Source organism: Suricata suricatta, chromosome 12 (assembly GCF_006229205.1).
Source record: "Suricata suricatta isolate VVHF042 chromosome 12, meerkat_22Aug2017_6uvM2_HiC, whole genome shotgun sequence".
In the NCBI taxonomy this organism is placed as follows: domain Eukaryota; kingdom Metazoa; phylum Chordata; class Mammalia; order Carnivora; family Herpestidae; genus Suricata; species Suricata suricatta.
In genome coordinates, this window is record NC_043711.1 from 11,425,355 (window position 1) to 11,438,454 (window position 13,100).

General features: G+C 56.9%; 1 protein-coding gene and 1 long non-coding RNA gene across 5 annotated transcripts in view; one reads left to right on the top strand and one right to left on the bottom strand.

Moving 5' to 3' along the window:
* The first annotated feature begins 27 nt into the window (after nucleotides 1-27).
* LOC115273056 lies at nucleotides 28-7,675 on the top strand. Its single transcript, XR_003900638.1, has 3 exons — nucleotides 28-227; nucleotides 967-1,051; nucleotides 7,500-7,675. It is a non-coding gene; the product is annotated as an uncharacterized LOC115273056 (long non-coding RNA).
* WIZ (WIZ zinc finger) overlaps nucleotides 2,283-13,100 on the bottom strand; it is a 24,449-nt gene continuing 13,631 nt past the window's right edge. For 2 of the 4 annotated variants that reach the window (XM_029915936.1, XM_029915939.1), the window contains 8 exons: nucleotides 11,812-11,982; nucleotides 10,411-10,914; nucleotides 8,953-9,351; nucleotides 7,809-8,360; nucleotides 6,193-6,720; nucleotides 5,571-5,990; nucleotides 5,078-5,273; nucleotides 2,283-4,058 (listed from right to left, as the gene is read on the bottom strand). In XM_029915936.1, coding sequence (XP_029771796.1) covers nucleotides 3,899-4,058; nucleotides 5,078-5,273; nucleotides 5,571-5,990; nucleotides 6,193-6,720; nucleotides 7,809-8,360; nucleotides 8,953-9,351; nucleotides 10,411-10,914; nucleotides 11,812-11,982 — 2,930 coding nt within the window. In that variant the 3' untranslated portion in view covers nucleotides 2,283-3,898. The remainder of the gene's footprint in view (nucleotides 4,059-5,077; nucleotides 5,274-5,570; nucleotides 5,991-6,192; nucleotides 6,721-7,808; nucleotides 8,361-8,952; nucleotides 9,352-10,410; nucleotides 10,915-11,811; nucleotides 11,983-13,100) is intronic. The other 2 variants (XM_029915937.1, XM_029915938.1) reach the window with 2 other exon arrangements.

Here is a 13,100-nt window from a genome sequence, read left to right on the forward strand (position 1 = left end):
TGTTGCTGCCGATCTAGAGAAATCCCCGCCCCCCAGGCCTCCCAATTTCGCAATGATTGGCTGAGAGACGGAATCTTGTAGAATTCCAAGGGGCGGAACCATGTGCTACGGGAAGACTTGAGGCCCAAGTGCGGTTGGCGGAAGGAGCGCCTGTGACTTGGAGGACCGCCAGAGGGAGCCGGAACCTCCGCGCCGAGCACTGCTCCAATCTCGGCCCTGCTACTGAGGTGCTGTGCAAACTTAGGCTGTTTCCTAATTTCTCTGGTCTTCAGCTCCAAAACAAGCACAGTAAAGCTATGCTGAAATGAAAATTACAATTCAGCGCCAAGAGAAATACTGGGCATGCGTTCAAATATTTGAGATAATGTATGTTAAGAAATCAGTCCTGTGCTGGGTGCGAAGATAAAACGTTCTGTTACTAATTTTTTGCATGATGGTAATGAATACATGTATATAGCATGTTTATATTACATATGTAATAAGTGTACTTGTATTGTTCATTATCTCAAGTTCTCCCTCATACCTGCAAGGCCCTTTTTAAAGAGTTTCCCGTTTAAAAAATAGAACTAAGGGGCACCTGGGTGGCTCAGTCAGTTAAGCAATGGACTCTTGGTTTTGGCTCAGGTCAAAACCTGTTCAAGCCCCTGGTGGAACCCGGCGCTGACAGCATGGAGCTTGCTTGGGATTCTCTCTCCCTCTTTGTTTTCTCTCTGCCCCTCCCCAGCTCATGCTCTCTCAAAAGTAAATAAATTTTTAAAAATTAAAAATAATTAAAAAGTAAAAGTAAATAAAGATAAGGCTTGAAATTCATGACTTGCCCAAGGTCCTTGGCACTGAAGTATGAAAGCTTGAACCCCCCTCTAAAACCTTGGTTTGTTTGGGCCCATAGAGACCCTGTAATAGTGCAGTCTGGTGCCAGTCCTGTGTCCTCAGCATCCTCACTGGTTGTGTGTAATCTACTTTCAGAAATATCTCATAACTCCAACGAGATGACTTGACAGAGCTGCAGACACTGAAAACAGTACTTAACTGTTTGTGAAAATGCACTGAGGTGAGTACAAGTATGGTTTATACGTGTTTCTTTTCTGTTTTACTTTAAAGGTTTGTTTTAAAGTTATGAGCACCATTGCTGACTGCTTGATATTAAGGAATTGTCACTCTCATTAGGTGTAATAATGGCAATTTTATGAGGCCCTATCCTTCGGTGAAAGACTGAAATATTAAGAGATTGATTCACATAATGACAAGGATGATTCACCATAATTCCGATGGTTTTGGTAAGGAAAGGAGGGTGTTGGAGGGGTTATGGCTGAAGAGACTGGTCTTGAGTTGATCACTGATAAGTAGACGAGGGTTCATTTCAGTATTCTAGTTTTCTGTGGTTGGAATTTTCCATGATAAAATATTTTAATAAAGTGGAACTTGCTGCCACATAGGCTTAAGATGCGTTGAGAAACTAAATATGAACATAGAACTGATTAGTGTGCACTCCAGTTTTGGGGTTCATAGCAGTGGCACCCTCAGAGATGCCTGCCTGTTCTCCAACTTCAAGCAGACACACACACACACACACACACACACACACACACCTCCTGGATCCTACAGCTTCCTTCACGGCACATACCACAGCCATCATTTTACCTCCACTGGGTGATTGCTAATGTCCTACACGCTTCCTCTGAGACAGAGTGGCCTGAGAAAGGGCATGCTCAAAGTTTCCAGAAAAGATCCCTCTGTGCTAAAAGGTGTCCATGACCTTTTCAAGGACCCACACAGCCATCACTGTATGTGTGGGTGGGGAGGAACTTCTCGTGTTACTTTATAAAGTCTTATACCACTTGAACTTTTTACATCCAGCTTCGTCACTTTTATATCTTTAAGACTAATTTATAAAAAGCTGGAAGGAAAAGTGCCTATAGGCCAGCTCTTGTCCCAAGAGAGGTCCTCTCTGCTTTCAAGGTCTTGGACATGCCCACTCACAGCACGAGATGGACAGAAGTGGTTGAGTCCTTCCTCCACCAAGCAAGATGTGTACCCTGGCCTCACAGGACCAGAAAAGCCAAGGGTGCAGGCCAAGACCACTGTGGTTGGGCACGTTATAACGCACAGCTTGTTCGCCTGTCCCTCCCAGGCAGGGACATGGTGGGGGGCCTGTGGCAATGCGGTTGGGGGTGGAGGAGGCTGCTGCTGTCTACACCCCATGAGGTCATTCCCACTTTCCAGTCCATGGCCATTGAAGTGAAAAGGATGAGCTGAAAAACCACATGCAATAAACAAGAAGGAGCAGCCAACAAAATCTCTTAAAATCTCAGAAATGTTCAATTAACATTTGCAGAGCGAGAAAATAAATAACATCACGAAGGAGCCAGCAGCTCCTTTCTCCCCTCGTGTGACTCGGGTTCAGGGTGCATGTGTCTCCCGGCAAGTCACATGTCTTGAAGGCAGGCTGGTCCCAGCTCTCTAAAGGCTGCCAGCAACTGTGCCCTTGTCCCTCCCCCGACAGGTCCCCCACGCCCTCATTGGACCGCTCCTGCCCTTGGAGGGCCCTCCAGCTTCATTGCTTTTCCATCCTGGCTCCCTTCCTAGACCAGCTGCCCAGAGCCTCAGTTCCTCTCCTCTGCTCGGAGCCGCTTCGCCAGCCAGCCAGCCAGCCAGCCAGAGCCCCTCACCAACCATGCCACTGCGGGCCAACAGCTGGGAACTTGGGCCCATCCCCAGCTGGGTCTGGTCAGCCTGGCGGCCAACAGTAAAACCCAGGGCCTCCGGGAGCTCGAGGGGGGAGGCAGCTCCATCCCAGCCCCGGCTGCCAGACGATGCCAGCCTGTCCACTCGACAGAAAAACACACGCTGGCCGCCTGCCCCGGGGTGTTTCCAGAAGAGAAATTTAATCTAATTTACATACTTCTAGGTACATCGATAACCAAAATGTGGCCACTGAAAAAAGTTAAAAGATCAATCAGCTCCCGGTCTCTAGCTGGCCCAGGATTGCAAAATAAAAAGATCCACGTTTCTTATTCTCTACACAAAACGCGTTTTTAAAAAAGTGAAAGGTCTAGGGAGCTATACATAGAAAGCAACAGTGAAAAGGAGGAGGGGAGTGGGGGTGGGGGAGGAGAGTCCCATCCCCACCCACTCCTGGGCCCCAGAGCCCCCCAAGGCTCTGGGGGGCCTTGACATGGCAGGAGGCAGCTGTCAGCTCTGAGCTCTTCCAGGCTGGGAAGGCCCTTGGGAGGGGGGAGGGGTCGGCCAACAAAGATTTCCGTGGCATCATGGGCTCAGTGGGGGGCTCCCAGGCCCCAGCAGGCCCTCAGAGGGAGCGTGCCTTCCCCTGAGCAAGCACCGTGGCATGATGTGGTCGTTTGACTCAGGAACTGGGGGGCTAGGGCAGATCCTGGGTCTTACGAGGTGCGTGCGTGCATGTGTGTGCCTGTGCGTGCGTGCGTGTGTGTCTGTGTTTGTGTGTGCGTGTGTGAGAGGATATTCACAGGGGCAAGAGGGAACCAGGACAGGGATCTTTGGGGTCTTTGCAAATGGCCACGGATGGCAAACATAGCCCCACCTGGCTGCCAGGTGCGGGGAGCGCTGGCCTTCCCCCCCACCTTGACCAGATGAGCTGCCACCACATGGGACGTGGCCTCTGCCCCTGCTGGACCAGGTGGGCATGGGCTGAAGGAAGATGCGCTGTGTGTGGCCCCGGAGCCCTCGGGCTGGGGGAAGGGCCACTAGCTGGCTCCTGGCGCCCCGGCTGTAGTGTGCCCGGCCCCCAAGGGGGTGCCGGTTTGAGGTTTTGGCTTGCTCCTTTGGAAACGGAAAAGAAAGAGGGAGGAGAGGGTGGAACAGACGGAGGAGAAAGAGAAGACAGAGGGTGGCACGAGAGGGAATTTGGAATGCTTCTGTGTTAGGGCGCCTCTGCTGCAGCTGTCTGTGCCTGCGGGGCCCGGGGCTCCTCAGGTGGGGGGTCCACTTTGGAGAAATTCATCTCCAGGATGTGCCGCTGTAAGTGCCGCACCCACTCTTCCTGGATAGAGAGGGGCCCCTGGAATTCCACCTCACAGAACCTGTGTGGAGGAACAGAAAGAAAGACGAGTGGCCGCTGCCATGAGGAGAGGCAGAAGTGCAGCCCAGCCCACGTCCCTGAGCATCAGGCACACCCGCCACAGCTCAGTGTGAATGGAACAGGCCCAGGATTTCTGGGAAGGGGCCCCTCGGGGACGGCCACCTCCACCTGTCCCACGCTGATGGTAGGGTCCCCTACAGACCTGTATCATGTCTATGCTCAGGGCAGTCTGTTGGCTCTGATGCTGGGAAAGGGCCATCGTGCTTCCAGCGCCCCTCTGCCAGCTGACTGAAGCATGTGAGTGAGTGGGCAGAGACCCCAGAGGAGCAGACCCTACCCTGCAGGCTCTGGGACAGAAGGATGGCAGCTGGGGAAAGGGGGCCAGGCACTTACTCACACCCACCTTGCTCAGGCCAACTCACCAACTCCCTGGGCTTGAGGCTCCACGGGAAGCCTCTTGGAGCAGGGCCCCAGGACCTGAGCCTGTGGCCTCCAGAGACGGGTTCAATCTTACTTCTGACTTGGCCTATGTGGCCTGAGCTACCTTAAATGTCAGACCCAGTTTCCAGGCCTCTGATGTATGCCTGGACTTCGGTAAAAATGAACTGAGACCTATTTTTTGTCTTAATCAGACCATATATCAGATATAACTCAAGTGCTTTATAAATATTCAACTTGTTAAACCTCATGACAAACCTTTTAGGTAAGTCTGTTGTCAATCCCATTATATAGGTGGGAGCACTGAGGTTTGGAGCAAGAAGCCCTTGCCCAAGGCTACTATGCTGGTTAAGTGTCAGAGCCAGCACTGGAATCCAGGTCTCCGTGGCTCCAAACCTCAGGGTCCCAGCCTAATGCTCTGAGGTGCCACCCTCTGTTAAGCCCTTGGCCTGGGTCCAGCCATGCTCCGAGGCAGTCCTTGAAGCTACAACTGCCACCAACCCCTGGGCTGGTCAGAGGTTCTGGGGAACCAAGCCTCAGGTGGGTGGTCCTTCTCCCCCACTGCCCCAGGGGGCCACATACCTGCACTTAAGGGTGTAGATGTTGCCAACAAACTTGACCAGTGATGTCTGAGGGGGCCGGGGTACCAGGGAGGGGACCGGCCGGACCCGGGGTGGGGGTTGCCGCACCTCCTCCAGCTTCTGTTGTAGATCATTGGCCTCTTCACCCCCCCTGACTGCAGAGGCATCTGGAGGGCGGGCTTGTCGGCGCTCAAATTCTGAGGCAGGGAAAAGTACAGAGAGGGACAAGACATAAGCCAGAGGGCAAGACTCCTGGGAAGGTTCCTGCCTTCAGCAAGCGAGGTGTGAAGGCTGTGGGGAATGGTAAGACAGGCCAGTTGGTCACTGGATGCTGCCTGGGCCTGGGGGTGGGTCGGGAGGGATGACGAGGTGGGATGGTAGCCAGATGGGTGAACAGGTGAGCAACTGGGGAAGTGACTAAGGGCAGATACACAGCAGAGAACCCCGGCGGCAGGTGCCCCTCGCCCTCAAAATACCCTTCTGCCAGCACTCACTGTTGATGTTCTGCCGCTGGTGGTCCTCAGCCTTCACAGTGCCTGGCGGGCTGGCTGCCAGAGGCCGCTCACCACTGTCGGCTGCCCGGCCAGCCTCAGGCCCTGGCTCACCCCCAGCACTGCGGCCCACCACAGCCAGGCCCCCGGGTGCCAGCCCTAGGGGCGGCCGCTTATCACTGTCACGGCCATGGCCGGCACTGCGGAACTTCTTGGTGAAGGGGCGGCCGCCCTGGATGTAGCTGCGGTAGGCCCCCACCTTCTGGGGCCGGTGCTTGATCCACTCGCTCAGTGTCTCAATGGGTGAGCCGTTCACACACCACTCGGTCACGCCAAACTGCCGCAGGTGCGCCCGCGCGTGGCTGGCCAGGGCCTTGCGGTTTTCGAAGTAAAGGCCACACAGCTCACAGCAGGCCTCGGTGGCTGCAGGCAGAGGGGGTGCTGCTGAGCCCCAGCCCAAAGGCAACCAGAGTACCCAGAAGGCCCTGCCCAGGCCAGGCGTCAGTCCCGCCTCCCACCAGGGCCTTGCCACCGGCCCCTGCTGGGGGTCATTGTGTGTGCAGCACTGCTGGGCCCCGTGGGCCCCAGCAGATGCCCTCCCCAGACCCTGCCACTGGCTGCTTACAGGAGTGGGAAGTCTTCTCGTGAAGGGTCTTTGCCTTGAAGGGCAGTTCGGTCTGGATGTAGGTCTTGGCCTTGACCTCTGCCGGGAGGAGGCGGTCCTCCTGCAGGGGCCGCTTGGCTGCCACTGAGCCCAGGTAGCCAGTGGCTGTGGGCTTGGCACCGGTGATAGGCGCCAGGCTGAGCTCCCGAGGAACTTGGGCCGACCCAGCTCCTGGTTTGCCTGGGCGGCCAGCCATGGGCACCAACGGCAGGGGGGCCTGCACAGGCCCTGGAGCAGCCGTGGGGGGCCCGTCCTCAGCCAAGGCAGGGGCCAGGTCTCCAGCGGGCGGCTCTTTCTTGATGAGGCACGGTTTGGACTTCTTTTTGAGGATCTCCCGCAGCGTGTCGATGGGCGAGCCGTTGACAGACCACTCGGTCACGCCCATCTGCCGCAGGTGGGATCTCGCATGGCTCGACAGGCCCTTGCGGTTCTCGAAGAACTCACCGCAGAACTCACAGCGGATGTCACGCACAGGCTCTGCCCGGGACGCTGCAGGGGGTCCAGGGTGGAGGGAAGGGAAGGAGAAGGAGGCGGCGGCTGCGGCAGGAAGCCTCCAAGCTCAAGGCTAGCATTATGTGCCTGGCTGTCCCATCCATACAGCCCCAGACCCAAATGACCCACTCCCTCATTCAGCCCTTCTGCCTGCTCTGCCACCTTAAATTCTAGCTGCCTTCAAGATGATTGTCTGTGACATCATGAAGCAGTGAGGAACAAGCACTTCCTTGATCCTGGGCTCAAACTCCAGCTCGGCTGTGACATCCTTATGTTACACTGGGGTACACTGGGCAAACCACTTTCCCTCTGAGCCTCAGTTTCCTCCTTTGCAAAATGCAGATGGAAACTTCCAGCTTGAGGGAGCAGTTCACAGCATGCAGTGTAGCTGGTATGAAATGCACATGATCACTAAGACAGAGCGGCCCCGGCCATCCTCACTTGCTCAGTATACAACTCAGCCAACTGGAGCAGAAATAACACAATGACGCGTACAGTACAACTACTGCATACGTACCAAGCACCATGCTAAGTGCTTTATATCACTTTGGAACTATACAGAGCTTGGACCATGCTTATCTTTACCTCCAAAAAGAAGAAACTTGCCCAGGTCACATATTGCTAGACTGCTGAGCACTTAACTTGGACCTGACTCCAAACATCAAGCACTTAGCAACCAGGAACGTCAGAAACACTGTTCAGACGCCCACTCAGAGTGCCCAGACTCCTGCCAGTGGCAGACATTACTAACTGACCCCTGTAATCTTTCTCCCCAGGAATCTGGTTGGCGGGCACTACCAATCAACTAAAGATGACCCCAAGAGATCAAATCTCTTTGCCATCATCGAATGGCACAATTCTGCCCCCCCCCATTGGAAGAAAGAGAATCAAGAAGCAGCTCAGCTGCGGGTATGCACAGCAAGAATGCACAGCTAACCCCTTGTCCTCCGGACCTGTGTATCCTCCCTTCTGTTTCTACTGTGGGCACGCTGGGTACCCATGAAGCACTGGAACGAGGGTGAGGTTTTGGGGGAAGGGAGACCCCTCTACATGTTCGCACTGCCCTGCCCCAGGGTCACACTTACACAGGTTCAGGGGGGCCATGTCTTCCCGCGGCGCCGCCCAGGGACCCTCAGATGGGTGTGGCTCCCCATGAAGGGCCCCTGGCAGCATCTCCCGTTTGATCTCCACCCGCATTTGTTCAGGCTTCAGCTTCTTGGGCAGGGAGGGTGCAGCCAGGCCTGGGAACATCTTCCGGGCCGTGGGAGGAGGAGAGGCAGTTGGTGAATGGCCCAGGGGGCTGCCTGGTGGCGGTGGCAACTTCTTGGCCAGGGGTGAGAGGTGAAGGTCTGCGGGGCTGCGGGCTTCCAGCGAGCTGCCAGGACCTCCACTGCCCATCACCTTGGCCAGGGCTTTCGGGCTGGGCCCTGGTGGGTTAGGGGGGCCACCAGGCCGGGACTGGGTCCGTCTCTTGAGGATCTCCCGTAGTGTGTCAATGGGTGAGCCGTTGACATACCACTCAGTCACGCCCATCTGCCGCAGGTGGGAGCGTGCGTGACTTGACAGGCCCTTGCGGTTCTCGAAGAACTCACCGCAGAACTCACAGCGGATGTCTCGAGCTGGCTCTGGGCCCGAGGCTGCAGCAGGAGAAAGGAGTAATTAGCATCATGGGCACCATTAGCATCATCGCCTGTGGGTCTCCTGGTCGGCTGGGCATGGGCAGCAGCATGCCCACAGGCTGGGGTAGTGGTGGAGGGCAGGTGCAAGCGAGGGAACCGAGGAGCAGGGTGGGGGCCAGACACTCGGCAGGAGCGAGGGCAGGCTCCAGAGAGCGCATGGGCCCTGGGTCCTGGCAGAGAAGGATGGAACCAAGACTCCACGGCTCTGCAGGTCCCAACAAGGACAGTGGGCAAAAGGGCAGGAAGTAGCAGCCTAAGTGCCAAATGCCATCCAGAACAGGGGGAACCCTGGGCACTTTTCCAAACCAAAAGGTAGCACCCCACCCTTGGCCTTCATTCTCAGGAAGGTCACAGTCATGGAAGTCAAAGGCCAAGAGAGAAGGCCTAGCAGCCAACTGCCATCAAGATCTCTGGGCAGAACCAGCCCACTGCCAAGGGCCCCTGTCTACTCCCTGCCCCAGCAGGAAAGGAGTAGGGAGGGGGCTTCGACCCCCCCGGGAGGGGCTCCAGGGCCCGCAGGGAGGAGGGAGCAGCTGAAGCGAGAACCTACAGAGGTTGAGAGGAGACGGCTCCACATCAGAGGCCCAGAAAATGCCGGCGGCTGCGGCGGCCGAGAGGTCCTGCTTCCCCCAGGGGCTGGCCATACCCGTGGCCTTCAGCTTGGCCTTCTTGGCCGGCGGTGGGGGGGGGAGCAAGGAGAGGGCCGCGGAGGTGGGAGGAGGCCGCCCCAGCTGGGCCAGGGTGCCGCGCCCGGGTGGGAGGCGGATCTGGACGCCGTCCCTCCTGATGAGCCCGTGGAGCACGTCTATGGGGGATCCCTTGGCGTCCGGGTCGCTGACGCCCAGGTGGCGCAGGTGGGCGCGGGCGTGGCTGGACAGGCCCTTGCGGGTCTCAAACCAGGCACCGCACAGCTGGCAGTCCAGCTCTCTGCCCCCGTCACTATCTAAAGCTGCGGAGACAAAACACAGGGTGGGGTTCACGGCCGCCACCTTGGCTGGCCCTGGGGGACTGAGGCAAGAAGACCTGGTGTAATTCAAGCTGCCCAGGCCATTCGGGGTCCAAGACTTGTGCCGCAGATTTATTTTATGAGGTTTTGGGAAACAGAAAGTCCTGTTCCCTGCCCTAGCCCTTTGACATCAAGGTGAGTGTGGAGAGCTTAAGAACATGGGGTGGACAGGCAGTGGCCAAGTTCCAGTGGCACAATCTGATACTCCCAAGCCCTCTTCCCTGGGACCCCAGCTTTGGGAGCTGTATGGGTGCAAAGCAGGGGCCGTAACCCAGCTGCCAAGCATCATACAGCAAAGGGCAGACCTGTTCAGGGCCTTGCTCCTGAAAGCACAGTGAACAATGGAAGCAGCTTCATTGGAACATGAGCTGCTAACTGGGGTGCCCTGTTGGGCAGAGGGCCAGACCCTGGGCTCACCCTCAAACTCACACACAAATGTGTGAGAAGGCCTAACTTCCTAAGGGATATCATGCTAAACCTGCTCGCTGCACCCGGGGTCAGGGTGGGAGGGGGTCTTCCCAAACCCTACTTTGCCAAGCCCACAGGCAGCCCAGGAGGTATGGCTCCACCCATGTCTACAGTAGAGGTGCCTTTGCACACAACAGCCAGGAAGATGTGAAGACAGGACCAACTACAGGACCACCTGCCTGCCTATAGGACCCAAGATCCCCCTCCTGGGAAGCCAGGCCCACAGGAGTTCTGGTTACCTTCACTGCCCCAACCCTCAGGCTCAGAGAAGGTCAAGTGTGCCCCTAAGTAGTGAGGGTGACCCTGACAGGCTCAGCAACCACAGTCAGGCCTCCAGGGGGAAGAACAGCAAAGTAAAGTGGGAGGCAGATGATAATATGCTGCATGGCCGGCCCAACAGGAGACACACGCTCGGACCAAAATTCTGACCCAATGGACCAGGATGTAGGCGCTGCATTCCCCACTGTCCCCACCCTGGGCTCTGCAGCCCTCCCAGTGCCAGGACCTCCCTCAGCTCCCGGGACCCGCACTCACTGAGGTTTAGGGGCCCTTCGTCCTCAGACTGGGGCCACTGTGCCTTTGGGGAGGCTGGCCGGGGGCTCAGGGACAGCTGGGGGCTCTTGTCCTCAGGATTCTTGGGGGTAGGGGAGCCCGCCAGGGCCAATGGTGCCTTCTTGAGGAGAGGGGAGTTGGGTGGGTGGGCCAAGCCTTTGGTCGAGAAGCCAGGTGGTGACTTGATGGCCTTGTTGACAGCAGGAGCATCCAAGGGTTTGGCCAGGGCAAGCAGGCCAGGCCGGGGCCCCCCCGCGACCACCTCCTTCGGTGAGTTGGACTTCTTAGACAGGCCTGGGGGCAACCCGAGGGGTGTGTCAGGCAGGCCTTTTTGCTTCACGAGCTCGTAGAGGAGGTCAATGGGGGCGCCGCTGCTCTCTGACTCGGCAACCCCCAGCTGCCGCAGGTGGGAGCGCGCGTGGCTGGACAGGCCCTTGCGTGTCTCAAAGCAGGCACCGCAGACCTCGCAGGTGGTCAGGCTCTGGGCTAAAGGACGAGATGAAGGCCAGCAGAGCTGGCTGTGAGGCCCCTTGAGCCCTGCCCTCCCACATCTCCCCCACAACCAAGGACCCCACTCACCCAGACCCCCCACAAACCTCCCTGATCTTTAAAATAACCCTAATAAGGCAGGAATCGGCCTGTCCAGTTTGCAAATAAGGAAACTGAGTCTCAGAGAGGGAAAAGTTGTGCCCAAGGGCACACAGCAGGAGATAGAGCCCTCTGTGGTCCAGCCAGCGGAACACCTTTCCGATATCTAACATACCAGCGTGTCCTGGCAACAGGTGTTCACACAAATGCTGACGTGCCAGCCACAAGGTCTCCAGAGCTGTCCCAGCCAGCCTCTGCAGCTCAACTCATGCCCTGGGCACTGGGCTGGAGATCGCAGCCACAGTCCCAGTGGTGCCCTGCACCTGCAGAGCCCTTATCCCTGCCTGTCTCCTTCTCTGCCTCCCTGTCCCCAACTTCAATAACTCCAAGGACTAGCGCCAGGTCTGTTCTGCTCCTCTCACATCCCTGGGGTCCAGCACAGGGCCCGTGACCACTCAATCATGATCTGAATGTCAACACACAGATGAGAAAATATCATGCAAAAGATTACACAGCTAACAAGAGCCAAAGTCAGAGAATGAACTGGGTCTGAGTGTACTGGGTCTGAGCTCTTGAACACCATGTTCTTTCCTTGGATGTCCCTCCCTCGCCCAGTAAGGGTACAGCTCAAGGCCATGCATGCCCAGGGCAGCAGAAGCTCGAGAGAAAACGGCTGGATATCTCCTCAGTGTCTTGAAGTGAAGAGAAAGCTGATGACCCTGCGCTTACCCCCAGATTCAAGAGCTCCCTATGAAGCGTGACCAGCACCCCCACTTTGCCACCTGGGCCACTCACCCTTGAGATCTGGCAGTTCCTGCTTGCTGCCATGAGGAACCTCTGCAGCCATTTTGCTGCTCAGCCGATTGGCCACCTGCTCCAAGGGCCCAGGGACAGGAAGGCTCTTCTTGGGGAGCGGGGGTGAGCCCAAGTCCATGGCCACCATTGTGTTTTCCTCTGAACCCAGGCCTGTGAGGTTAGGAAGACAGGCTCAGCCCAGGCTGGGTGTGAGCTGTCTACCTCCATAACACTGAGAGTGAGGGCGCGGAGCTGCCTTCTTTATCCTTGGTAGCTGCTCTCTCCCTGGGAGGCAACTCACCCCCATGAAAACAGAGGCTCCACCCATAAGCCCCATCACCGGTAAGACACAGGGATGTCAAGGCTGCCCTCTGACAGCAGGGCCTAGGAGCAGCTTCCACGCCCCAGAACACTGATTGGCTGGCAACACAGTGCTAGCGGACACTCCTGGCCTCAGAGATCTGACACAGTCTCTCTGTGGACTGAACTTGTGCAGGGGAGCATGTCAGTCTCGGGGGCAGGTAGATGGCAGTCAGAAGTGGAATCCCGTAAGAGAAGGCCAAGGTCAGAGGCCAGGGAAGCAATGCAGAGGGGGTGAGGAGCCAAGGACAGGAAGGAGGCTTCCACATGGGCATCTCCACCAGACAAGACAGCTGGGGCTGCAGAGACAACTCCAGGCTCAGTAGTAGTCTATTTATCACAAGCTGAGGCCGAAGTGGGGTAAGATGAGAACTGGGAGCCTGGACTGGCAGGGATCTGAATTCGGACAGGAAAAGTGGGAATCACAGAACTTTGTTTGGAAGTTTCTGAGACATCCGTCTAGCCAGAAAGCTTCCCTGAATGAGCTGTGTATGAGAACAGAGAGTGGAAGGTATGTTTTCACGGTCTAATATTTCAGAGAAGGGTGCCCGAGTGGCCTGCTGAGCCCCAGGTTTAGCGTTCAGGCCGTGGAGACAGCTCTGAGGATGAAGCAACCATGTGTCAGATGGAGCTTTGGAGGCGTTCAGTGCTATGAGCAGGAAGCTACGCAGGTACTCTGCTCAGTCTGAGTCCTACGGAAGCAAGGAGGAGGCAAGCAGGGGAGGCCACCGGGGTATGGGACACCCAGGACTTTGTCAAAGTCGCCGGGTGGAGTGGGCGCGTCTGTCAGATGGTGTAGAGAACATGTCTGAAGTGACTTGGAGTGGATTTCCACGCCGGAGGGACCGCGACTGAGGAGAGGGGCGCTCCCGGGGCTCCAAGGGGGACAGGGGACACCTGTCAGACGGGGTGAGGGTCCCACGGAGCGG